The following is a 27,523-nucleotide window of genomic DNA, read 5'->3' as shown; positions in this document are numbered from 1 at the left end:
AGTCAGTTCTCCGCATCAGGTGGCCAAAGTTTTAGAGCTTCAGCTTCATCATCAGTCCTTCCAATGAATATTCAGTACTGATTTCCTTTAGGATTGACTGATTTGATATCCTTTCAGTCCAAAGGGCTCTCAAGAGTCTTCTCTAACACCACAGTTCAAAAGCGTCAATTCTTCAGCACTCAGCTTTCTTTATGGTCCAACTCTCACATCCATATGTGACTACTGGAAAAACCATAGCTTTGACTAGATGGACCTTTGTTGGCAAAGTAATGTGTCTGTTTTTTAATACGCTAGGTTTGTCATAGCTTTTCTTCCAAGGAGCAAGCATCTTTTAATTTCATGGCTGAAGTAGTCACCATCTGCAGTGATTTTGGAGCCCAAGAAAATGGTCTGTCACTGTTTTCCATTGTTTCCCCATCTATTTGCCATGAAGCGATGGGACTGGATGCCATGATCTTAGTTTTTTGAATGTTGAGTTATAAGCCAGCTTTTTCACTCTCCTCTTTGACTTTCATCAAGAGGCTCTTTAGTTCCTCTTCACTTTCTGCCATAAGGGTGGTGCTCCACCAGGGTAAAGTCTTGAGCTTCCCCATGACCTCTTATACTCAACCTTCCCAGAGCCATCACTCCCCAAATTCTGTTGAGTGCATTCTCTGCCAGCTACCATGCTGTGTGCAAGGGGTCTAAGAATGAATGAGCTGCTACAACTTACCAGTTAGGGGTATGACAGCTCCAGATTCAGGACTGGGCTCTGCTCTTACTTAGCAGTAAAAAGTAGCTTCAGCCTTTTGTAGAGAGGGAGAAATCATAGACCATACCTCCCAAAACACTGAGGGCTGCTGGTGTTGGAATTGGCAGCCAAACCTTGACAAATAGAGCTCAGGAGGGGGTGCCAGGACCCTTGTTCCACTGTAGGGAAACGGCAGCAGTCTTGGCTCAAGAGCAGGAGGATGAAGCAGAGCTCAAAATCTTCGGGACTGAGTTTTCAAATGCCCCGAGTTTCCCATAGCCTCGGCTCGCCCAGGTCCCTAACCCAGGCCTGCGCCTCAAGGATTGCTGTCATCCTTACAACTGTTCTCCCCACAGCTACTGGTTGTGTTTGGGTAAGGGTCCTTTCTTAGCCCTAGAGCAGAGAACCAAAGACCTTCCTATTTCTGCAGGAGATGTGGGCCTAGGGACAGGCATTTAGAGGTGGCTTAGTTCTAGGGGCTCTACTCTCTTCTCCTGAAGCTTCAAAACATCAGGGCACATTTGGACTCTGGGTCTCCTAACCCAGCTGCTTGCCCCTCTTTTCATCAAGAGCTGGTTGTACCCTCATCTCCCCTTCCAAGCCCCATCCCACAAGAAAGCAACAAAACCATGGTGGTGAACACATTTATTTAATATGGGGGGTGGGGTATTGCTGCCTCTGTCAGTGTGTATAGGGTGGTAGGGAGACAACCAGAGGGACTTTCGCCCTGGAGTAAGAGGCTGTTCTGGCCCCAGGCTGGGGGGTGGGGAGCAGACTGAGGAGACGGGGAGGTGTGTAAGGTGGGGAGGGGAGGGTGAAGCTCTGCACACATCCTTGGGACCATGGTCCAGGCCCACCCAGTCACCAAAGCAAGAACCGAATAAATAAAGTGCAACCGTGGGGGGTTGGGAAGGGGGAGAGGGAGGGCACCGGGCACACCCACGCCCGCAGCCCACATTCAGTGCTGCCAGGTCTGGCCCATCTCCCGGCCAGACCATCTTGTCCAATCACCCCTATGTCCGTCCCTCCATGAGCCAGGCAGGCCCCCTGTGCAGCTACTGGAGGTAGCGATAGGCCTTAAAGCAGTGGTTGCCGGCGTCGGCCACCACCACATGGCCATCCGAGGTCAGTGCCAGGCCCTGGGGGCCATAGAGTGGCTCTGCAGATGTGTTGATATAGGACAGGAAGGAGCCAGAGCTGTCGAATACCTGGGGAGGGAGTGGAGATCAGAGGGAGAGGGAGAGGTGAGATCAGGCAGATGAGCGGCATTTGGGGAGGGGGGTGCATGGGGCCCAGCGGGAAACCTCAGCCTCATGCCACCCCTGGGCCTTCCTCACCTGGATGCGGCTGTTGCCCCAGTCGGCCACAATGATATTCCCATTGGAGTCCACGGCTACCCCCGTGGGAGCGTTGAACTGCCCGTTGCCCTCACCATGGGAGCCAAACTTGAAGAGGAACTCCCCATCGGCACTGTACACCTGGCAGAGAAAAGGTCTGGGGGCTGGGGACCCGGCCTCGGGCAGAAGGCAGGGCCTTGGAGGAGGATGGGGTGAAGCCCCAGGGCGGAGGACCCCTGCATCTGCAGCTGTAAACCAGTTTCTTCTCCCTGGGCTTCACGTCCATGCATCCCACTGCCTACTGGACACCCCTGCTGATGTCCCTTGGGCAGCTCATCTTCCCCAGGAAGGCAGTTCATTCTACTTCCCAGTGACTGGCAACACCCTTGTGGCCACAAGTCACTCTAAACCCCACCTTCTCCTCTGCTTGACCTCTCGTTACTACCATAAGCCGCTGAGTCTGTGTCAAATTTGTACCTTGTGCATACACCGCCACTGCAATGGTGCTCAGCTGGATTACTGCAGAAGACTAATCTTTCTGCCTCTAGTCTCACCCCAGCCAGAGCGCTCTAAGACACATAAGATTGCATCACGTTCCTGCCTGCAATCCTTCAGTGACTCCTCATAACTCTTAGGAAGAGAGCAAGCCCCTTCAGGGAGTGAGCAAGCCTTGTGTCTTCAAACCATCTGAACTACCTGAACTACACGGGAAGAGTTTCCGCCTGCTTGGCTTCTCCTGTCCCCCTGTCTTCTGGTTAATTCCCAGTTGTGCTTCAGGTCATTCTCGGTCTCACCTAAATCAAGGGCTCCTGCTACACCCTCACAAGTTTACCTGCACTCCTGCAACACGGCATCTGCCACATCATATTACAATATCCTGGCACCTTTTTCTCAACCCCACTAGACCAAAATCAAGAAGACAGGGAACATTATTTGCTTTAACATAGTGATTATTCCCAGCTTTGAGCACAGTTCCTGGGACAATGCAGCCACGTCACAAATGTTTATTGAGCAAAGGAATGATCTTGGGGGAGAAAGCAGGGAGGTGACAGAGAGAGGGGTCTTGTGGAGGAGGAAAGGATGCTGGGACAGTGGCCATGGAGGGAGGGAGGGCACTGACCTTCACTGAATGGTTATGGAAATCCGTCACTACAATCTCATTCTTGTTGTTCACAGCCACAAAATGGGGCCCTGAAAATAAAAAGTGGGCTCTCTGGCAGTAAGCCGGGAGACTGAGCGGAGCGGGGAAGAACCTCTGTGATGACAAAGCTGGGCTGTGAGGAGATGGTGGGGTCTCTGGGATGATGGTGCTAGGGTACAGTAGGGACGGGGTCTCCTAGGGCCAAAATATAGGTGAAGGGGTCTTTAGAACTGGGGCATGTAAGGGAGTTCTCTGGGGCTGGGGTTTCAGGAACTAGGTCTCTAAATCCTCCTCCAATACCTGCAAAGTGGCGGTCAGTGGCCCCACGGCCCCCAAAACGGCCCACCAGCTTGCCATTGGGCTGGAAGGTGAAGACGCAGCAGGACTTGTTGTCGACCACAATGATATGTCCATTCCGGTCTACAGCCACTCCCTTGGGGCCCATGAGGCGGCCAGCTCCTATCTTGGTCTGCAGGAAGGGGTTACCCGTTAGGGGCTGCCTGGTGGGGTGAGCAGTCCCAACCTGGCGCCAAAACAGAACCTTAGGCTGAGGATGGATCGGGCAGTCCAGGCCCTGACCACCAGGAGGCACTAGAATGGTCACCGCGGCTGGCCACCAAGGCTGCAGGGTAGAGTGACAGCAGGCCTCTCACCTTGAACTTGCCCTCAGGGGAGAAGATGCTGACCCAACGGTTGTCATAGTCTGCCACGATAATGTCTCCATTGGTGTCCACGGCCACACCCGTGGGGCGCTGCAGCTGCCCAGGCGAGCGCCCTCGGACCCCGAAGCGGAACTTGAACTGGCCTTCATTGGAGAAAACCTGGAGCAGAGGACCGAGGGAGGGAGAGGGCAGGAGGGGAGAGACTGTGGGCACAGAGGGAGCGGAGCGGGATCCTGAGGGAGGAGACCCCGCCCCATTCATTCATCACTCAACCAGCACTTCCTGACACCCTGCTTGGGGCACAGGGCAGAATCAGACACGGCAGACCTTAGGGGAGATGCAGCAGAGGCGTGGCTGGGATCGTGAGGATGTGAAAGGGGTGAGGGGTGGTCAGGAAAGGCTCCAAGAGCAGGGGAAGTCTGAGTTAACAGCCTCATAAGGACGCCAAGAGATGAGCCAGAGCTGGCGAGTAGAGAGAGAGGAGGAAGGTGTTTAAAAGAGTCAACAATATGCAAAAGGCACAGAGTCCAATATGCACACTACTTGAGCCCAGCATGGGCACTACTTGTCCAGTGCGGTTGGACTGCAATGGGCATTTCCGTAAACAACAGAAGAAGGCTTTATTCTGGATACGATGAGGAGTCACTGAAAAGCTCTGGGCAGGAGAATGACAAGATAAGATCTGACTCTGTGCTATAATATGAAATATATTTGGTCTTTGTCCCCAGTGCCTGGCACGGAGCTCTTCAAACCCTGAAAGAATTTCCTCATCAGTAGCAGTGTCTTTTGTCATTCACAAGGAGCCCCTTGTGGGTTTATGCTAATGAGGGACTTAGAGTGGGACCCCTGGATAGCTTCAGGATGAGGCTGGTCACCAGAAAGACCATCTGATTAAAGGGTCAGAACTTTCAGCTCTGCCCACCAACCTCCGAGAAGGAGAAGGGGTGGGGAGCACACATTAAGCTCTATGAATCCTCTTGAACAACAAGAGTCGATGAGCTTCCGGGTTGGTGCCAGGAAGGTGTGTTCCCCAGTTCCAAAGGGACCAAAGCTCCTACACTAGGAGACCTCACCCTATGTACCTCTTTTCTGGCTGTTCACCTGTATCTTTTATAATACCCTTTATACTAATAAAGGATATGATAAACATAATTAAATGTTTCTCTGAATTCTGTGAGCTGCTGTAGCTAATTATTTGAACCCAAGGAGTGGGATGTAGGAGCTTCCAATTTACAGCTGGTGGGTCAGAGTACAGGCGACAACCTGAACTGTCGATTAGCCTCTGAAGAGGGCCATCTTACGGGGCTGAGCCTTTAACCTGTGGGTGTGATGCCATCTCCAGGTAGTATCAGAATTGAGGCAAATTCATAGGATCGCTGGTCAGTGTCCACTGAGAATTGAAGAATTGCTTAGTGGTGCTGGAAAAAGCCCATGGGAGCTTTTTACGAAAGAGCACACTAGGGATTTCCCTGACACTCCAGGGGTTAAGGTGCTGCGCTTCCACTGCAGCGGGTGAGAGTTTGATCCCTGACTGGAGAACGAAGATCTGGCACACCACATGGTATGGCCAAATTTTTTTTGAAAAGGAGTAAAAAGAGCACTCTGGCTGCAGGGAGAAGTCAAGACTGGAAACTGCTGACTAGTCAGGTGCTGCAGTGATCCAGGGGAGAACTAATGCTGGCTTGGACCCGGGCACTTGCTGGAGGGAAGTAGATGGACTTAAGAGACATAAGGAGGAAGACTCACCAGGACTTGGTAGCAGACAAGAAAGGGTTAGGTGAGGGTCAGGGGAAAGGACCCTCCAGGTTATGAGGCTGATAAAGTAATCTGGACAGAATAAACCTTTCAACCTCTCACCCCTGCTTCTACCTCCCCCTCCTTAGCAACATGGTCAGGTCTCCCCATCCTTAAAACACTACTTTAATGCTCTTCTTCTCTATAGCTAAGCCTTCCTGCTTATTCCTCACAGCCAAAACATCTCTCTCTCTGCCTAAGTCTTTGTTATAACTCTAGGGACACAAGGTAAATCAAAGCCAAGAGCAGCCATGCAGAACTCAAGTTATAGACCTTGGTCTTGTTCTTGATCCAGACTTCTTCCCTCTTTAGTGGACTGAGGTCCCCACGCCTGCGACATCCCCATTTTTCAGGCCTGCTGGGATGCTTGAATTGGTCCCACCTATGGACATCACTTCTTCCTGAGATGGACCTTGCATCATGCCCTCCCTGTCTGACCAGAACAGCCTCTGGGTTCTGCCCTGGTCCCGTGCTTAGACAGCACTTGCCAGCACAAGAAGATAGGCAGTACGGGCTGAGAGAGACGAAAAGGTGCAACCAGATCGGCAGTGAAGCAACACATCTGCGTCCTTCACTCCAAGCAGCTTCGTTTCTATCTCAACACTGAGGCTTTACGGGGGTCTTACTCTTCTCATCCTATCCTATCCCACCCCTTACAACTGGCCAACTCCAATTCATCTTCCAGTTCTCAGAATTCCCAGGTCACTTCTGCAGAGAAGCTTTTAATGGTCAATTCTACTACCTGAATCAACATATATGTATAAAGTTAGGTCTCCATAATACACATTTTAGCTCTTTTTATAAGAACTGTCACTTCTGTAACTAAATAACTGCTAAGTAGCCTTGTTCCCTTCTAAGGATGTAAGCCCTAGGTGGGGCACGGACTGTGTCTGTTTTGTGTGCTGCTGCACTGCAGCACTGGTGTAGCAACTGGCGCACAGCAGACATTCAACAAACGGATGAATCCATCAGCTCACTCCCAGACCAGAACGGGGAGGACACCTCTCCTCAGGTACTGCACAGTTATCTCAAACTCACCACACATGAACGTGTGAATTCATCAACTTATTCCCAGGCCCGTTCCTAAAAGGCAACACTACCTACCCAGAGCACCAAGCGTTGCAATTCTTGATCCCTCCCTCTCCTTTGATATCTGATGGCTCATCAAAACCTGTCATATTTGCTTACTTATCTCTAGAATCTACCAGTGCCCTAATTTGACCCTTAACATCTCTCTCTTATGCCACAGTAACAGTAAGCAACTTTAGGACCTGAGTCTACTTGGGCGAGAGGCTAAATAAAATAAAACAAGCAAACCAGTGATTCTAGTAAAGAATGAAAAGGGCCAGGGCCAAAGGCTGAGGGAGCTCAGAGGACAATGTGATTAATATTCTGCCTGAAAGAAATGAGGATGCTCTCACAAAAGAGCTGATAAAATTTCTGGACTCAGACAATTAATTACGCAAGGATGTAATATAGCCAAATCAAACCCTTCATTCAAAAATCACAAAATGTTTTTTCTCTCCTGTCAGCTGATGCGGATTCAACACAAGGAGATTTGTCTTGGCCGTCACCATAGCCAGCTCCAAAGGAGGAAAAGTTCATGAGGACTCCAATCCTCATGGACCAAGGAGGGAGTCACAGTCCATCTGGAAGCCTGGCCCATACCAGACCTGAGGACCCCAGAGTGAAAGCAGCAGAAACCCAGCTTTAGAACTCAAAGCCAGGCTCCTAGCAGCTATGAGGTGTCTGTATGGGTGGGGGCAGGGGCCAGGAAGATTGCTGCAGGGGAAGGAAGTATTTGGAGTGAGGAGGGGGCTGCACTAGGCCCTCCCTCTTAAGTTCCCACCTGGCAACAACAGACAAGCACAATCCCTTGTTGGGGAGACAAAGTGACATGTGTGTCCACCCCAGAAGAAGTTTCCCCAACCTCAACTTTTGTACCAAAAAGCACCCTTGGCATACAGAGGAGGAACCGAGTTGGAAGGTGGAGGGTACGACAGCAGGCCTCATCACCAGCCCTACCCATCCACCTCGCTCCACTCCATGCTATGCAGGATGGACCCAAATGCCTCCCTGTGCTGACCTGAGCCTCTCCTTTCCTCTGCGCTTAGCAATAGGGTGGGAATAAAGGCAGGCTAAACAGGCTGGGGAATACACTCATGCGAGAGCCCCTGGCTCCTTCAGTCTGCTAGGAGGAAAGCAAGGGCCAGGTGGAGCTGAGCCTAAGGTAACAGACCTTTGCGAGAGCTGTATCTGTGACAGGGGTACTCAGGCAGAGGGTCGGGAAGAAGTTTAAACATACACCGTGAAGTAAGGCTCAAGGACAAGTTTTGCTGTTTGACAAAACGTTTTCTAGAACTGAAAGTTTATAGTAGGTAGAAGCAATCCTGTGCAGTTATCAAAATCAAAATCCCATAGCTTCTGCTCCCAAACCATTTACAGCGTGACCTCAGATATTTCACTCCTAATATAGTCTCCCTCCAGCCCCTTTCTCCAGCTCCCTGAACAGCCCTCTCCAGCACCTTCCCACCTCCTGGCTTTTGTTTACAGCCCCCACCTGGACAATGATATTGTCAACAACAGCTAACGTTAGAAGGTTCACTCAGTGTCAAGCACAGTACATTATGTCAGACAGCTCTCTGAGGTACTCTTTTCCTAATTTTACACATGAGTTAACCAAAGATCAGAGGGGTCACATGACTTGTCAGTAAGTGGCAGAACTAGGATTCAAGTCCAGGTGTCTGGTTTCAGACCTTGAGCTTTGAACTGCACTGCTGCGTCTAGCACCCTGGTGATTGTCATAGGCTCTGCCCACTCCTAGGCTCACTATAAGGCTCAGAGAGAGAAAACCACATTTTCTAGCTTTCTGGAGCCCAGAGTGCAGCAGAGGCCACATCCTCTTGAGTGGTGGATGCTCCACTCAGGTGCACGAGGCACTAGGAGGGCCAGGGGCAGGACCGCCTATGAAATGCATTACGTTCTAGCCACTGGAAGGCACCGCTTTCACAAGTTACCCTTGTTTGGCCGTCTAGTCAACTGGACATTTGCAGAGACTAGCACAGATGATACACAGGCACGTTGGAAGATAGTAGGGGAGGGCGGAGCCTGCACCCTGACCACACGGTGGTGAAAAGGGCAGATGTAAGCCAGCCAGTGGAGCCTCAGGTGGAGGCAGAGGGAAAGGAAGAATGAGCCAGATCTTCGGGGTCCAGGAGCCGGTCCGGCCTGACCACAGCCTGGGAGGTAGAGGCTGCTAGCTCAGTAAACCCTGGTGCCCAACTGTGAAGCTGCTGGTTACTGTTGTGGCCAGTGAGGTTGGGGTGGCAAGTGACTGGGTGAGGGGTGGTGCCATGATTCATTGTTCTTTAAGAAAAGGTACTCTGCAGGGTTTCACCTTTCCTTCCAGAGATACTCTGTTTCTGAGTAGGCTATAGCCTGAGAACCTCTATTTGCTGTTAGGGGAGAGCTTACCTGGATACATTGGTTGTTGCTGTCTGCTACGACTATGCGGCCGCTGCTGGCTGCGGACACACCCTGTAAATTGGTGAATTCACCCTTCTCCCTTCCACGACTCCCTGCGGGGAACAGAACAGATGGAACGCAAACAGACAAAAATTCACAGAGGTCATTTTGAGCCTCTGGCCCCACCCATCCCGCCCCGCCCCGCCCCGCCCCTCCCCTTCTGGCTCAGCTCTCGCCCCGCTGTACCAACTCGGAAGACTAGCTCATCCTCGATGGGGTTGTCCTTCCGTTTGCCGCCCGTGCTGTACATGGAGCTGGGCCTTCGCACAGCCTTCTGGCGCACGTGGCTACCCGGGCCGCCAGGAGACTTGACGCGGCGCTTGACGTCGTCCGGGGAAGGTGGCAGGTCCCCAGGGCGCAGGGCACGCACGCGGAAGGGGCTACCGCGCACCGGCTGTCCGTAGAGCAGCACCGAGAGGAGCAGCTCGCCTTCCGTACGCGCCGTGTACACCAGCTCGTACGTGCCATTCTTGTGGTCCACCACGGGAACCGGCAGGCGCGTGCCATCCGGGCCCGTGATCTCCGCACGCAGCTCAGCGCTGCCTGTGCGCACCAGCCGCCCATCCTTGTCTTTGGTAGTGACGGTGAGCGAGGCGGGCTGGCCCACCAGCGCCTGGCGCAAGCCCTCGCCCGTGGCTACTGTCTCGTGTGCAGTGGCACTGGTAGTGAGCAGTGCGCCCAGATTGAGCACCGATCTCCGCAGCCCGTCGACCTCGAGGACTAGTTCCAGCTGTGCGTTCTCATGGGGCCGCTCCGGAAAGGCCTGTGACGCCAAAGCCGCCAGCCGCTCTCGCATGTGCTTGCGCACCAGCAGCACCTCCGGGGCCGAGCCCAGGCGCAGTGCCTGCTCTGCGAAGCTGCAGCTACTGCCGATGTGTTCCTGACCCTGACGCAGTGTGTCTAGCTGGGTCTGCAACACCTGAGGAGGGGTTCCGGGAGGTCTGGGTGAGAAGACTGATGTGCTGGGGGTAAGGCTAGGGAGGGGGTGTTTCTTGTGATTCCTGATGAACTTGTACTATGGCATGAAAGAAATACAAGAGGGTGAGTATGGACAAAGGACACAGATGCCCGCAGCACCTACTGACCACGTGAGGAGGTGGAAAGCAGAGGCCAGGGGAAGGTGTGCACAGGTGTGGAAAGGCGGGGAAGGCAGCAGGCCGTCTCAGGATAGACAGCGGTGGGAAAGGGTGAGCAGACGCACCTTCTGCTTGGCCCCACAGATGGCCTCCAGGTCGCTGACCAGAGCCTGCTTGCGCTGCTGCAACGCTTGCTCCAGGTCCTCGAAGGCTGAGCTGATCTGGGCCAGGGCCTCTGCCTTGCGCTCCTGCAGCTGCTGGCTGATGCCCCCGACTAAGGCGATAGCTGCGGACAGCTGCGGCAGTCTGGGGAGGGGAAACATCTCACAGTGGGGCTGCTTGAGGGTGCCCGTGCCAAGCCATTCCTTCTCCCTGGGGACCCTACCGCTGTGCTGGGTGAATTCCCCTCCCTGCCACCTCCCTGTATCTCCACCCTCCCCAGGGTCTCTCTTCTGCCTCTGTGAAAGCACCACCCCACCAGCCCTCTTCCGCCAGGTGCCTACCGGCCGCGCACCGTCTCGAGCTGGCGCTGCAGGGCCGCCTTGTGCTGCTCCACCACGTCGCGCAGCAGCACCGTGCCATGCTCCCGGTGCTCGCCAGCTCGGCACTCCCCGCACATGGCCGTCTCACAGGCCTCACAGTAAAACTCCATCGTCTGGCAGCATAAAGACTCCAGTCAGGAATCCACTAGACACCAGACTTCTTTGTCCCCTCCCCTCCCCCACCTGCCCTCCTTGCCTCTCACCTACCAGGTGCATCCCCTTACCTGGACCACTTTACCCAGAGAAATACCCTCTCACCCACAGCCTCTCAGCCCCCTCCCCCGACCGCTCCTGCCCCTCCACCCCAAGTCCTGGCCTCACTGGGCCTGCTTGGGCCCACCTTGCCTTCATGGTTGGGGCAGGAGAGGGGGCGGCCAGCCACTGCGCTGAGGGGGTGGGGGTCCTCGGGGTCGTGGGCCCCATCAGGTGCCTGCTGCATGGCCTCCATGAGGCTGCTGATGAAGAAGTTGTTCTGCAGTGCGGAGACGCCCTGCTCGGGGAGGATGGACGTCTGCCGGCACACCGGACAGGACAGTGTCAAGCTCTGGGCAGGGATGTAGTTCTGGAGGCATCTGGCCAGGGAGGAGGGGGCGTCAGAGGAATGGAGGGGTGAGGTGGTGTCAGAATGCCCCCCCCCACCCGCTATGGGTGCCAGTCCCTCTCCTCTCAGGTGTGCTGTTACATTCATTTGGAAACCGCTCTGGCTGGCACACGCATCCTGTCCTGCCAGCAGGGGTAAGAGGCCTCCTCTCTCACAACTGAGTGGGAACACACCCCTGACATCTCAGAAGAACAGACGTATTGGCATTCCTCACAGTGTGCACAAACACAGGTTCACCTTTCACAGGTGTTTACAAACCCTTCTCACAGAAAATGTGCGACTGCCTGTCCCCACCCCCCTGCCATTAATTCACTAAACACTTATTGACTGCCTACTCTTGCCAAATTTGTGCCAAGCTCTGGGAATACAAAGATAAACCACAGTGCTATCTCTAAAATACTTCCAGTTTATAGAGGAAAAAAAGTAACAAAATTAGAGTTTGTAGAAGTAAACAGTGTGATGATTAAAAGCAGGAGTCCTGAAGTTAGGCTGCCTGGGTTCAATTCCCAGGTCTGTCACCTATTACGCTATGTGACCCCTGAGAAGTTACTTAACTTTTTATGTACTAAGGACCCCTCCTTTGTAAGATGGAGACAGTACAGGCTTCACAAAGTATGAAGGATTAAATGTAAAGTGCTGACAACGCCTGACTCACACAAAGTGCTATATAATGTAGACTATTAGTATTTGTTTTTGTTCAGTCACTAAGTCGTGCCCGACTCTTTGTGTCCCCATTGACTGTACCACACCAGGCTTCTCTGTCCTCCATTATCTCCCAGAGTTTGCTCAAATTCATGTACGGGTATTAGTATTACTGATCATTAATATAAGGAACACAAGGACATCCCTGGTGGTCCAGTGGTTAATCCCTAGTGGTCCAGTGGTTAATGCCCCTCACTGTAGGGAGCCAGGGTTCAATCCCTAGTAAGGGAACTAAGACCCCATATACTGCAACTAACCATGGGCACTACAGCTACTGAGCCTGCATGCTGTAAAGCCTGCACGCCACAAGTGGAGAAGCCCATGTGCCAAAGACCCAGCACAGTCAAAACAAACAAATAAATATATGGAACACAGAATATGTAGTAATAAGGAAATTCACAGAAAGGGCATCTGGCCAAGGGTGGCTGGAGTGGGTAGCCAGGAAGCCAGAAGAGGAGGTGACTTAAGCAAAATCTTCAGGGACAAATAATTGTTTATCTGACCAGAGAAAGCAGGGAGAGGAGGAAGGGGGGTCCAGATACAGAAGGTGACCAGAAGCAGCACAGTATGACTAGGACATTATAAGCAGTTCGAGGTGGCTAGAGAGGACTCCAAGGCAAGGAATGGTAAGGGAAGTCTGGAGAGAGAGGCAGAGTCCAGCTCATGGAGGGCTCCTGGGCCACACCGAGGAGCTTAGAAGTTATCCCAACAGCAGGAGGGCGTTGCAGGAGCATGATAGAGCCAGGTTTACACTTTATCAAGCTCCTCTTCACTCTCTCTGTGTGGAAGGTAACTGTGAATATGATGAGACAGCAGCCAAGGGGTGGTAGCATCTTCCTCCCTAGCACCCAGCTACCATTTATTAGGTGCAATGTGCCACGCACTGTATATTTGATGCTTGTTAACAGACTCAGAAAAGTTAAGTGCTCCAAGATAACAAAGCTAGTGAAACACGAGAGGCAGATCCAAGGTAATGCATGTGCTTATGCAAGATATTCTTGTAATAGTCTAGACAAGAGGTGAGGAAGACCTGGATTTAGGCACTAGCAATGTAGACCACGGAGAAGGCAATGGCACCCCACTCCAGTACTCTTGCTTGGAAAATCCCATGGACGGAGGAGCCTGTTAGGCTGCAATCCATGGGGTCACTAAGAGTCGGACACGACTGAGCGACTTCACTTTCACTTTTCACTTTCATGCATTGGAGAAGGAAATGGCAGCCCACTCCAGTGTTCTTGCCTGGAGAATCCCAGGGACGGGGGAGCCTGGTGGGCTGCCATCTATGGGGTCGCACAAAGTCGGACACAACTGAAGTGACTTAGCATAGCAATGTAGACCAAAGGACAACAGAGGATGAGATGGTTGGATGGCATCATTGACTCAATGGATATGAGTTTGAGCAAGCTCCCGGAGATGGTAAAGGACAGAAAGCCTGGTATGCTGCAGTCCATGGGGTCAGAAAGAATCAGACATGACCTAGCAACAGAACAATAACAATGTAGACCAAAATGGAACAAATTTGACAAGTGTTTAAGAAGTGCAGCCAGTAGGAGGTGTTGTCTGATTAGATACAGGGAGTGAAAGATGAGCCTGGGTTGACTCCCAGGATCTTAGCTTAGATGACTAAGTGGATGGTGGTGCCATTCACCATGATGAGAAACACAGAAAGAGGACTAGTTTACAGGGAGGTTCAGCCTTGGCCTGGTTGAGTTTACTGTAACACTGGGACATCCAGGCAGAGGGAATCAGTAGACAGCTTGGGGAGAAGGCAGGTTAGAGAGGGAGGGAGGCCACCAACATTCAGATGGCTAAGGGGATTACAGTGCCAAGAGCAGGACCCAGCAAATACTGAATGAGGAGAGCAAAGAGGAACGGGCAGAGAGACAGAAGGAGAGACGGTGTCAGGGTAGCCGAGTGGAGCAATTCCAGAAGCAGGGAATGAGTAGTCATCAGTGTCAAAATCAGCTGAGTCAGGGAAGGCAAGGATGGGAAAATGTTGCCAACTGAAGAGTGAATGGGAGGTTGGAAGTTTGAGTAAAAAGGAGATTGAGGGGTTGGATGGCAGCTGGGAAGGACAGAGGGACAAAGCAGAGTTCTTATCTGTAATGGGAGGCTTGAGCATGTATAAATTGACAAGCCAGCAGAGGAGGGAGGCAAGAGACTAGAAGACATGGGACAAGGTCTGGGGATGGGAGAGTGGCTCAGGTTGGCTTGAAGAGGAGGAGCGGATGGATAGAGGGAGGGGGAATGGAGGTGGCTGTACTTGAGCACCAGGGGACAAATTTAGGATGCCTAACTTGCTTCAAGGAGAAGGCAATGGCACCCCACTCCAGTACTCTCACCTGGAAAATCCCATGGACAGAGGAGCCTGGTAGGCTACAGTCCATGGGGTCCCTGAGAGTCGGACTCGACTGAGCGACTTCACTTTCACTTTTCACTTTCATGCATTGGAGAAGGAAATGGCAACCCACTCCAGTGTTCTTGCCTGGAGAATCCCAGGGACGGGGGAGCCTGGTGGGCTGCCATCTATGGGGTCGCACAAAGTCGGACACAACTGAAGTGACTTAGCAGCAGCAGCAGCAACTTGCTTCAGGCAAGGTTAGCGGCTGAAAGCAAATGAGTGGGTGAAGGCAGGTCCAGGAGGACAAGGAGGCTAGGATTCAGCACTGAAGGGAGGAGGAGAGGGGTCTTGCTAGAAACAGACTGATGGCGCTGTGTTTGCACACGTGCTAAGTCGCTTTCGTCGTGACCGACTGCTTGAGACTCTATGGACCATAGCCTGCCAGGCTCCTCTGTCCATAGACTTCTCCAGGCAAGAATACTGGAGTGAGCTGCAGTATCCTCCTCCAGGGCATCTTCCCAACCCAGGGATTAAACTGGAGTCTCTTAAGTCTCCTACATCGGCAGGCGGTCTCTTTACCACTAGAGCCACTGTGTTTGGAGACCACCAATTTGTGGAGGGAAGATCTGACTGGTGCAAAGTTTCCCATATCCTCAATCTCCCCTCTTAATGTTGTCTACACCTCTTGATCTGAATTAATTATCTTACTCATTTAACAAACACCACGTGCCAGGCACAGTTCTAAGTGCTTCACAAATATTAACTTATCGGTGACCTAGTTTCCCCTTCGGGTGGTTTTGGTCTTATACTCCACATTCCTCGGGGCCAGAAGGTGGGGTTGAGTCCTCCCCACCCCCAACTGGAACACTGCTAAACTCTCCTTCTTCAGCTCCTTGGAAGCTCAGGCCTTCTGTCTACAACACCCCACCTTGCTGTTGTCTCTGCTGACTTAATGGTTGCTTCCCCATAAGTCTTCCTCCTGGCTCACTCTCTTCTTCTATTACTCACCTCCCACCCTAACACACACTCCTGCCCTTATTCTCAATGACTCTGACATCCACAGAGTAACCCACCCACCATCAAGATTTCTTAGTTCCAGGGACTTCCCTGGTGGTCCACCGGTTATGACTTTGCATTCCCAATGCAGGGAGTATCAGTTCAATCCCTGGTCAGAGAACTAAGATCACACATTTGTGCATGACGTGAGGGAAAAAAAAAAAAAGATTTCTTAGTTCCTAAGCCTCTGTACCCCCTTATCCCCAGGATTTTTTTGTCTATTTAACCTCAACCATCTACTCCCATGTTCCCAGCACCACTGTCTCATCAACTGTGAAGTCTGCATTTCAACCATTCCGTTTAGTTTCCCCTGTAGCTCTCTTCCAAGCTTGCTGAATCTGGGGTTTACCCTGCAGAATACCTTTGAACTCATCAAGAACCCCATCCTCTGTGTTGCTCATGCTTGGCTTATGAGCGCTTCCTAACTGGTTTCCTGTTTCCACTCTTGCTTCTGTAGAACCCACTCTTCCACAGCAGCCAGAATGAGCTTTGAAAAACCAATTTATGTCACATTATTTCCCTGCTAAAGAAAATCCTCCAGGGTTTCCCATTGCATTTAGAACAAACTTCAAACACTTTCCTAAAACTGCCAAGCTCCCCCATGAACTGTTCTGACTCTTTCCTACCTCACTTCACCCCACTTTCCTCCTTATTCATGCACGATGGCTTCTCCTCCAGTCTCTGAACATGCCCCAATTACTCCTTCCTTAAGGCTTTTGCATGAAACAGTGCAAAGATGATCCCCATGCCTGGAACAATCTGCACGTGCCTGTTTCCTTCTCATCCTCAGGTCTTGGATCAAATGTCACTTCCTTGGAGAAGCCTTCCCTGATGACTCTCTGTAGACTAGCCCCTGGCCCAACCACCCTCACCTGCTCCCTATTTATTTCCTGGAAAACAGTCCAAACTGTGACTCTCCTGTTTGATTATTTGCTCGCCTACTGTCCATCGCTTCTCACTAGAGCATAAGTCTTTGAGAGCAGGGACCAAGGGATAAGTGAATGAGTGAGTGGTAGTTGGTAGAGAAGACTCTGCAGTCAAATCTGGATTCAGACCTTGACTATTTAACTTGCTGCAGAGCCTTGGAAATATTTCTTAATTACTTAATGACTCTGAACCCTAGTTTCCTCTTCTTTAAAAATGGGGATAATAAAGTATCTGTTGGAAGGATTAAGTAAATCAATACATGTAAATCACTTAGCCAGTCCCTGGCAAATAGTGAGCAATCAATACATGGTAGCTATTGTTATAATTTCTCAGGCACTGATTTTTTTCCAGGAGTGCTCAGTGATCTGGGTGTAGGAGAAGGTGTGGAGACATCTAATTACAGCTCAGATCCAGGATTGGGCTTCTGCCACATGGGTTTGGAAGAGGACAAAGGTGTATGGTCTGCATAGGATTCAGAATGGGTAGGAAAGACAGGGAGTCCAGGAAGGAGCGGGTAATTGGGAGAAGAGGGAGCCGTCAAGGGCATTAGATATCTACCCGCAGTCAAAGCTGGTGTACTGAAAGTGGAGTGATGGGAGCCAAGAGTGGGATGCTGGAGCTTGTGGCCACAGAAGAAGTGGCATTATTTTGGGTGATGGCAAGATCCAGGGTGTCTTTGGGAGGGTGTCTGACTGAAGTGGTATGGAGGGCATCCCTGGAGAAACAGTCAAGAACTAAGGGGCATAGGTAGGTAGTAAAGTCAGCCAGGTTGATGTAAGAATAGACAGGAAGGCTGAGTGCTTCCAGCTGATGAAGAGGAGAGACAGCAGTAGAGCTGGAACCTGAAAGAGCAGGGCTGGAAGGGAAGAGCATCCCTGGGGCAGAGCTGGGCTCAGTGAAGGGGCTGGGAGGGTGGGGTGGAGGCAGTGGTGACAAGACCCAGGGATCTGGTAACTCACCGCAGAACAATAAGGGATAAGAGAGAGACAATGCTGTCAAAATACAGATGTGATCATGCATGAAACCCTTCAAAGGCTTCACGTGGCTCTCAGGCTAAGAACAAAATTTCCCAAGTGGTCAACAAAGCCCCTCTCTGTCTGAGCTCCAGCTCTGTCCCAGGCCACTCGCAACTGCACTCACTATGCTCCAGCCTTGCCGGGCTTCCTCTAGAGCCTCTCACCCAATGCAGGTACCCATGCCACGTGGCCTCCCCGTGTTCTGCCTTCTGCCTGGAAGGCTTTGACCACTCCCTTCACTCAGTTAACTCCCATCCAGCCTCTGGATCAGACCTTAGGGAAGCCTTCTCTGATTCTCTAAATTCTAACAGATCCCATCTTAGCACTTTATTTGCAGCACTCATTCAGGGTGCAATATTACATTTATCTGTATCAATATTACATTTATCTGCAATATTACATTTATCAGTAGTCCGGCTGTATGATGATTTGATTACTATCTTCCTCTTTCACTATACTGTCAGCCCTTTAAGAGCAAGGATCATATCTGTTTTTGCTTATCACTGCTTGCCCAGCACCTGGGACAGGTCTGGTTCATAGTAGTTGCTCGATAAATAAATATTTGTTGAGTGAATGAATAATAGATAGAGGCCCAGAGGCTGGGAGGGGTTGCCTTCCACTCAGTACCTCAGGATGACAATGAGGATGGGCAGGGAGGATAGACCTAGCTTTGAACATCCTCCCACTGGTCAGAAATTTCTGGTGCCAGAGCTGGTTGAGAGCCTCAGTTCTGTTTGATTTCTCTGGTGATGTCGAAGGCTGCCTCAGGGTTTGGGCAGGGGCACAGAAGGCCCTGTTCTCGGCAGGAGGCGCCACCCAGTGTTAGGAAACCACTGGTCCTCTCGCAGGTCCAAACCTTCATCTTCTGTAGGTCAGGGTTCATCTGCTCCCCTCCACGTGTGCACACATCTCCCTCACCTCTTACAGGTTTACACACGCCACTCCCTTCTCCAGAGGGCCTGCAAGGTCCTCATCCCTCCCCAGTACACACCCCCTCACCTTTCACAGAAGGTGTGCAGACAAGGCAGGACCTTGGGGCACCGGTACCGATCCAGGCAGATGCTGCACACCAGGAACTGCTTGTCCATCGGCTGGACCTCCGGGCCAGGGCTGTCCTCCCTTTTCGCCATGGTACCCACGGGTGGCTCCTGCCACTCACACCAGCCTATACCCAGAGAGATGGTCAGCACCAGGGAAGCCAGCACTCCCTTCCTCCGCGTGATCCCCACCACCCACAGTCCCTGAAAAGCACTAGCCCCATTTCTTCCCTGCCGGGAATGGGGCAAGGTGAAGTAGCTGGACTGGGGACCCTCTGAGCCTACTGCTCTGGTCAAAAGCACAGGCATCAGGTTAGACTGGACTTCAAACCCAGCTCAGCCTCTTCCCAGCTGTGTGACCTTGGACAATTTATATATCCTCTTTGTGCTTCAGTTTCCATAATTTGCAGTTATGGGAATACTGATCCCTACTTGAAACGGTTGTTTTGAGGATTCACACTTGTGTCGGTCAAGTACAGTCAAGTGCACAGTACAGGGATGTACACTTTCACTGACACACCCGCCCTTTATCTCCTTTGCCTCCCCTAAACCCTCCCCCAGGAGGCTTTTCCGATAGAGTGTCTCTCCTCTGGCCACCTACAGCCCCTCTAGCAGTGCTCTGATCCACCTCCTAGCACAACTGCCCAGGGTCACATTCTTCTCCGCATCCAATCAGTATCCAGGTCTCATGGATTCTGCCTCCCCAATATCTTATCCCCTTTACTCCAAATGCACAGATACCACCCTCAATTCATGCTGTCACCAGTTCTCTCCAACAATACAGCAACAACCTAACTGGTGTCCTTGTCTCCTTGCCTGCTTGTCACCAATCCCCCTTGCAGCCAGAATGAAGCTTCTAAACACGGATTCCATCTAGTCACTAACTCCCTGTTTAAATTCTTTCAATGGTTCTCCATTGTCCAGAGGACAAAGTCCAAACTCCTTAAATTGGCCAACAAGGCTTAGCTTTGTCTGGCCCATACCTCCCTCTACAACCTCACATCTCATGATTCTGTGAGCAGTCACACTGGTTTCTTTTCAGTTCCTGGAAAACTCCTTGTTCTCTTTTGCTTCTGGGCAGTCACACATTCTGTTCCCTCTGCCTGAGATCCTCTTCTAACCCCTACTTCGTCTGACTAATTTCTTGCTTATCTTTCATGTCTGCGTGTAAATGTCACTTCCTCCAGAAGGCCTTCCCTGATTTCCTGAGGTCTGGATGAGGTGCTCCACCTTTGTGTCATTCTGTACCCTGTATTTCCTCCATCCTGGCCCTTATACACTACACTGTAATTTTCTTGTTGTTTCTTGGTTTCTTCCACTCTATACAGAGTTTTTGAAGAGAGGTATTATATTTTATTCATTTTTAATCCTAGCACTTAGCACAGAGTCTAACATAAGGATTGGTTTGTATTTATTGAAGAAATTCAGTAATTCAATAACTATTAAGTGCCTACTTTGTACAGGCACTGGGGATAGAGTGATAAATAGAACAGATATGGTCACTGTCCTTGTGGTGGGGAGGTGGTGACAGATATTTAAAAAGTAAATAAATGAATATATATATATATAATTACAAATTTGGGGAAGGGAGTGCTATACAGAAGAAAGGGTGCTATGAGAAAGTTATGAGGTTTCAGTTGGGTGATTGAGGAAGGCCTTTCCAAGCAGGTGATTTTTAAGCAGAGTTTTGAGGGGCTAGAAGGTAAATGGCAGGGATGAGGGTAGAGGCATTAGGGACTGAGGGAGGGAATTTATTCCAGGCTAAAGGAACAACATGAAGGAGAGCTCTTAGGCAAATCGGTCATTGAGAACCCAAAAGGACCACATGCTTAGAACAAAGGAATAAAAGACTGGAGGTGACTCTGGGAATGAGATGACAAAGGACCTTGATGTTAAGAATCTGGGTTTTATCCCAAATTGGGAGGGAAATGATCCAATTTATAAAAAAAAAATTAATTAATTAAAAAGCTATTCTGGTGGCCACGAGGATTGAAGAAGAGCCAGGTGGAAGCAGGAAGACCCCTTGGGAGGCTATCCCAGTTCTTTAGGTAGGCTGATGTTGGGTATTAGCAGTGTGTTAGTTGCTCAATCGTGTCTGACTCTTTGTGACCCCATGAACTGTAGCTCTCCAGGCTCCTCTATTCATAGGAGTTTCCAGGCAAGAATACTGGAGTGGGTTGCCATTTCCTTCTCTAGGGGATCTTCCTGACCCAGGGATCGAACCCAGGTCTCCCAGTTTGCAGGCAGACTTTTTACCATCTGAGCCACCAGCCTATAAGCAAAAAGGTGGACTGAGCTGAGAAATAACCATAAGGTTGAGTCAAAAGGATATCATGATTGACCAGATGTGGAGAGGAAAGGAATAAGGCAATAAGGACTCACAGGTTTCCCGCCTGAGCAGATGGTGGACTGTGCCCAGAGACAGTGAAGCTGAGGAACTGATTTGGGCCGTTCTATTTTAGCCACATTATGTCTGAGATGTGATAACCCAGGTAGAGTTGTCAAGTAAGGAATAGAATATAGGAGCTCAAGGGAGAGGTCTGGACTGGTTTTGGACTTGGAAGCACTGGCATATTAAGGATACTTAAGGCAATGGTGGGGCTTCCTAGGTGGCTCAGTGGGTATAGAATCTGCCTGCAATGCAGGAGATGCCAGAGACTCAGGTTTGATTCCTGGGTTGGGAAGATCCCCTGGAGAAGGGCATGGCAACCCACTCCAGTATTCTTTCCTGGAGAATCCCATGGAGAGAGGAGCCTGGCGGGCTACAGTCCATAGGGTCACAAAGAGTCAGACACAACTGAAGTGACTGAGCATGCATGCATGCACAGCAATGATAATGGATGGGACCATTTAGAGACAGAGAGTGAAGAGTGAAGGAGAACCCAGAGGGATGGGAGGAAGACCAAGAGTGTATGCTGCTGCTGCTACTAAGTCACTTCAGTCATGACTGACTCAGTGCGACCCCATAGACAACAGCCCACCAGGCTCCTCTGTCCATGGGATTTCCCAGGCAAGAGTACTGGAGTGGGTTGCAAGAGTGTATGGGATCAAGGAAATCCACGAAAGAGATTGACTCAAGAAAGGAGGAGCAGTGAAAGAAGATAAAGACTGAGGGTATCCAACAGATTTGGATGTGGTGGAATGGAAAGGGCAGAAGCCAAGTCAGAGTGATGGAAGGATGACTGGAGATGAAGAAATTAACATAGTGGATGCAAACCATTTAAGAGAGAAACATGGGCATGAAAGGAGGCAGAAAGATAATCAGACTACTTCAAAACAGGCAGTGACGAGGGGCAGGCCATCCCTTTCTGTGCCCAGCTCAATGTAGCATGGGCCTCTCTAAAGATGAATGAATGAATGCAATGGGGCCAGTCCAGAGCCCTCTTCAGGTTTGTGGAGGGGCAGGAGAGAGGCTCGGCTGCATGTGTCTCATGTTTATGTGAGGGTGGGCATGGGCAGGGTGGAAGGCATCCCTGTGAGCATCCTCCCTGATGTGGGCACTGGGATTCTGAGGTTCCTTCTCCAGAAATGATGGGTTCTGAATCTGGAGATTTAATACAAAGACAACAACCCAGCAGGAAGAGGACAGATTGAGGGTTGGCGGAAGGAACAGGAGGCCAGGGCCAAGCTGATGCTTCTGTTTGGCAAAGGGCAGGGCTGGGAGGAAGAGTAGGAGTGGTCCACCCGGCCCTTCTTGGGCAGCTGGAAGTCAGGCTCCGCCTCTCTCCAAGCCCAAGGGGCTCTCCCAGCCTGTCACACAGGGGCGGGGATTGGGCTCCATCCAGGCACTGACAGCTCCTCCCTCCCTTCCCCTTCCTGCTTCAGTTCCCCACCCAGACGTGCTGGGCACGCAGCCGCTTAGGTCATACCCACTCCCCAACTCCCTCATCCCCCGCCCTCGCCTAAATCACTAGGCTCCCTTCCTCTCCTGGGCTTCTGCTCCCACCACTCCCATCTCATTGCCCCCAAGGTCCTATAGGCCATGGTTTAAATGAACTGTTTATCACAGCAGACATTCGGAAGATCTTGAACTCAGAGCTGAGATTTCACCCTGCTTCCTCAGGCTGCCTACTGCCATCTCTGCATCCCTTATCCTTCCCATCTTTTAACTGAGGTTCTAAAGGTTTCCTCTTTCAGCATTCATTCAGCACCTCTGCTAGGTCTGGGGATACAAAGATAAATAGTCACAGCTTAGCCTTCATGGATTCCACAATCTAATAAATAAGAGTAGGTAGCCGTTCCTTTCTCCAGGGGATCTTCCCAACCCAGGGATCAAACCCAGGTCTCCAGCATTGCAGGTGGATTCTTTACCGTCTGAACCTCCAGGGAAACCCAATAAATAGATTACTGCAGTGCAATATGGTGAGGGCTATGATGGGGAAGGACAGATTGCTAAGAGTCACCTAACCTAGATCCTGGGCAGGGGAAGAGGGTACTAAAGGTTGGAGGTCAAGGGAATTCTCCAGAAGAAAAGGCCATTCAAGAGCTCCAGGATGGGTAAGAGTTACACAGAGCATGTCTTTTGCAACAGGAGACTGAATCAAACACTGTGACAGGGGAGGGCTAAGAAATGAGATGGAGTAAGCAGCAGTTAGATCACAATGTTTTGTTGGTCTTATTAAGGAATTTAGACTTGACTCTACACTGGTAGGGGGTTAAGCCTTTATCCAAAGAGCAAAGGAAACCTTTTAGGGGCAGGGTGGGGAGGTGGAGAGAGTTTAAGTACAGGGTGAGGGAGAGAGGAGAGTAAATTTTTGACTGCAGTGTGGAAAAAAGATGAAGGGTGTCACAAGTAGAAAGTTAAGAGACTGCCATGATATTCTAGAGGAGAGATGAGAGTGACCTTGATTAGTGGAGTAGCAAAAGGGAGGTGACAGAAGTGGATTTCATAGCAAGAAATCCCAGAACTTGGTGACCAGTTATTAGATATGAAGAGCAGAGGGAGAAGAAAGAATTAGAGATGATTCACAGTTTTCTAGCTTGGAAACTCTGAAAGACAAGCAGTTTGAATGGGAGGGTGACAGGCTCAGTGTTTAGTAAAAGGAATCTGAGGTGCCTACAGGACTTTCGAGTGGAGAGATCCAGCTGGCAATTGGAAAGATAAGCTGGAGCCTAGGAAAGAGGTCTGGCCTGGAGATAATGAATTTGGAGTCCTTGGTGTAGACATGGTGCCTGAAGCTATCGAAGTGGATGACATCATCCAGAGAGGGTATAAGATGAGAAAGGAAAGCCTGTGACTGTGCCCCAAGGAACTTCAACATTTAAGGAAGCAAAGCCTGCAAACAAGCTGAAAAGATGTAGCCAAAGAGGCAGGAGAATCAGGAAAGATATCCTGAAAGCAAAGGGAGAAGACAGCTTCATGGATAAGAGAACAGTCTTCACTGTGAAATGCTGCAAAGAGTTTCCATGATCTAAAACTCTAAAAGAGCTGGTATTAACCCCAGGGAGTGTGGTTTCTAAGGGCTGGAGGAAAGGATGCCAGATCCAGGGGGCTGAAGAGGAAGTTGATTGTGAGCAAATGAAGACAGCCAGTGCTGATTCCACTAGATCTCTGACATCTGCAAAGGATGTATTTCAAGGCTTTTCAGTTTCTCCAAATTCTCAAGCAGCATCTAATTTCCTCCAGGACTTCCCCCTACAACCTCACAGGAGTCCCAGTATAACATTACTTATACAGCTGTGAGTAAAGGTGGGTGACCAAGGCATTGTTAAACAGTGGCTGCAAGAGGCCAGTTAGGTTCACTCACTTCTGAAAATGACTTTCTCCTGTTCACTAGCCTCCAAGTCTACTCGATCATTTGAAGCCTCAGCAAAATGACAAATGCTGCAGGTTACTATCTCTGGGGTTTCCCTGGAACAGTTGAAACCTTGGAGGAGGTAAAGTCCTCAAAGCCAAGGAACCCTTGCAGTAAGATTGGCAAGGAAGGAAAGTGATGAAATTTGCAGTACCACTCTCCTCGCCTCCTACTGCTAGACTGAGTAGGTGAATGAACCATTCAATCAGCTGATCAACCTATCAAGCAATCAAATTTCCTGGGCACTCTGGACAAGGCCCTTAAAACAGTTACTGGAGACACAATGCTGAAACAGACACACTCCCTGTCCTTTACAAGTTCTCAGACTAGGGTGGGAATCAGACTTGTAAATATATAACCTACAATGTGATAAGTGTCATGATATTAACATATTCAAACTACAGTGGCAGCAAAGAGGAGGAAGTATCTAACTCTGAAGGTAGGGGAGGAAAATAAAGAAAACTTTCGGAAGAAGGGATATATGAACTGGATCTTGAGGGACAAATAGGATAAGTACATTGGGAAAACAGTGAGTCAAGGAACAGAAGCATGAAAGATTAAGAAACATGGACCAGTTGGGCAAGAGAGCAAGATTCAAAAAGACAGTGGCTGTACTTGATGTTATCATGACCCACTTGATGTCAGTTCTCTACTTGCCTCTCTGGCTGCTCCTTCACTGTCCATTCCTTATCTGTCTAGTTCCTCAGGGCTTTGTTCTAGGGCCTTTTCTCCCCTCACTTTCATACTCTGGGAGATCTCACCGTCTCCCATGGTTTCAGTTACCATCCACTTGCTAACTACTCCCAAAGTCTTATCTCCTATGCAGAAAACCTTCTTGAACCCAGACCTATATATCTAGCTGTACCTAGGACATCTGTACAGGGATGATGCTAGAGACTAGTCTAAAACTGACTTCACTTTCCCCTAACCTATTCATCTTGCTGCATCTCTCATCTCAATAAAAGCCACCACCGTCCATCTAGCTCCATCAGCCAGAATCCTGGGAGTCTTCTCAATTCCTTCTTGTCCAATTTTCAGATATAGGCTATGACTATATCCTTGCTTCTGTTCCTAAAATGTGTCTTGGTTAAAGGTCAGGAGATTCAGGGGCTAGTCCTGACTCTAACTAACCTCACTAATGCAAGGTAAGACTCTGGACAAGTTCCTACTCCATCCCCTTACTTGCAAATTGTGTGTGTGTGGGTGGCATATCTTTCTCTTCCCCAGATCTGAGATTCCCAAGGTTCTCTGTCCAGCCAAAGGTCTCTACAGATTGTAATATGTGTCCATGATCAAATTCAACCTTGTACAACCTTGAGTATTTGATTCCTGGTTTTCACAGCAAGGCTAGGTGTGTTAGATAGTGGTTGTAGTTGTCTACCTCTCTTACTGAGTTGAGGGCACCAATGACACTCCTTCTGAACACCCTCTACCCTAGCCTAGCAAAATGATTTTGCTCTGTTTTTCTAAACACAAATACTATACAAACTATGGGCCTTTGCTCAGGCTCTTCTCTCAGCAAGAATGCCATTGTGCCCTGAGTGGCTGAGGCAGCACCTGGCACACAGAGGTGCTCGGTATATGTTGGTGACAAGAGAGCCATGTTTAAATCACTGTAGTTCCCTCTCACCAGACAGAGAGGCAAAATCAAAGGCAATAACAAGACAAGGAAACAAAGTTCCAAGGAGAAAGACCTCCACTCAACATAAAGAAGCTTCCCCATAGCAGAAGGTAGTAAGTGCTCTGTCACGGGAGGCATGCAAGCCAAGGGAGGCAGGGCACCTGTCAGGCCTGCAGCTGATTCCAATTCTGCAGCAAATCACAGCCCTGCTTAGGGGATGAATGGGCACTGATGAGCTGGACAGACAGGCAGGGAGAGACCTGTGAAGACCTCTGCACCTGCTCCAACCTCCCAGATCTCATCTTCCACCAGGGGCCAGTCCTCGTTTATGCTTTCCACATCAGAGACCCTCGCACAGGAACAAGCCCAGGACCTGCCTTTAGCGGACTGACCTCCCTGGGGTGCAGCCTGCCCCTCCAACCTGCAACCATCTGTCCCTGCAGGATTGCAGCCCATGATCTGAAGCCAAGTCCAGAAGGGAGGAGGCCAGAACCAGGGAGGAGCCTGGGGTCCTCCAGGCGGGGCTCTGGCTGCATGGGAAACAGAAGAGTCCTTTCCAACAAGAAACAGCCTCCGGATGAGGCTGCCCGTCCTGAGGCCAGGGCTAGAGGAGGAAAGGTTGTCCTCTATACCCGCCGATGGGCCTCTAGGTGCCTGAGGACGGAGAGGGTAGCAAGGGGTGGAAGTGTCTGCACCAGGGAGAAAGGAACCCTCAGACAAGCTGGGCCACTAGATTCCAGAGTCCCACTCAGCAACCCCACCCGCGCCCCCACCCCCCATCATCCTCGGCCGCACTGTTCGACACCCTCCGCCAACATACACAAGCTCCCAAACCCTGCGCTCTTCTAAGGAACCATCACCCATCCACCCGCGCCTCCCCCCTCAAACATGGACCTCACGTGAGCAGCCACAGCCCGAAGAATCCCCCTACGGTTCTCACGGACAGGGACACGCCTCACGTGGACAGAGACAGGCACAGCTTTTAAAAAGCATCTATGCCCCCACCCACAGCCACTCGGACAGACACATCGCCGCTCCGACCCAGACCCGGACCCGGGCAGACAGGAACACAAACGCACCCCTGGGGGCCGCCCGTCGCACTCACCGCGGCCAGGCAGGATGGGAGGGCCAAGACCAGGACTGCGGCCACTCCGAGGGGCCCGCGGCGCTGCCCCTGCTGCCAGCGCCCGTCCGCCCGGCCGTGCCCGCGGCGCCGCCCCACGTCCCGCGCCTCCGCCTGTCCCCGCGCCGGCGCCGCCGCCGGACCCGCCGCACAGGCCGGAGGGAGGGGCCGGGGCGGGGCTGCAGACCAGCCGGAGGAGGGGTCGGCTGGGAGACCGAAGACCCACCCACGCTCCGCCCGCCGCCGCGGAGGCCCCGCCCGCCCCTACCCCACCCGCTCAGATCCCCCGACTCCCCTGAGGCTCCTGCAGGCGGTGCCTCTGCGGTCGGGCTGGGCAACCCTTGAGCCAGATCCCGGATCCCGGATCCTCGATCCCCGCCAGCTGCCTCTGAGTCCTGACGGTTCCAGGAAAGGGCAGCTTAGTCGGTCTCAGGGACTGGGCGGACGCTTCATTACGAAAAGGCGTCTGGGCAGCAGGGTTTTCGGACTCTGGGAGC

General features: G+C 51.1%; 1 protein-coding gene across 2 annotated transcripts; it reads right to left on the bottom strand.

Annotated features, from left to right (window-relative positions):
- Positions 1 to 1,360: 1,360 nt before the first annotated feature.
- On the bottom strand, positions 1,361 to 27,089 carry TRIM3 (tripartite motif containing 3). 2 transcript variants are annotated; one of them, XM_061380571.1, is made up of 12 exons: positions 27,009 to 27,089; positions 18,450 to 18,615; positions 11,148 to 11,379; positions 10,769 to 10,920; positions 10,391 to 10,571; positions 9,376 to 10,108; positions 9,139 to 9,242; positions 3,862 to 4,029; positions 3,509 to 3,677; positions 3,188 to 3,258; positions 2,068 to 2,208; positions 1,361 to 1,938 (listed from the first exon to the last, which is right to left on the bottom strand). In XM_061380571.1, the coding sequence occupies exons 2-12, from the start codon at positions 18,578 to 18,580 to the stop codon at positions 1,786 to 1,788; spliced, it is 2,235 nt and encodes a 744-aa protein (XP_061236555.1). In that variant the 5' UTR covers positions 18,581 to 18,615; positions 27,009 to 27,089; the 3' UTR covers positions 1,361 to 1,785. The 2 variants fall into 2 exon arrangements, with proteins under 2 accessions (XP_061236555.1, XP_061236556.1); XM_061380572.1 differs by having other exon boundaries at positions 26,983 to 27,068.
- Between the last annotated feature and the right edge of the window lie 434 nt (positions 27,090 to 27,523).

This window comes from Bos javanicus, chromosome 15, assembly GCF_032452875.1.
Source record: "Bos javanicus breed banteng chromosome 15, ARS-OSU_banteng_1.0, whole genome shotgun sequence".
Lineage (NCBI taxonomy): Eukaryota > Metazoa > Chordata > Mammalia > Artiodactyla > Bovidae > Bos > Bos javanicus.
This window is presented reverse-complemented; position numbering and strand designations above follow the sequence as displayed.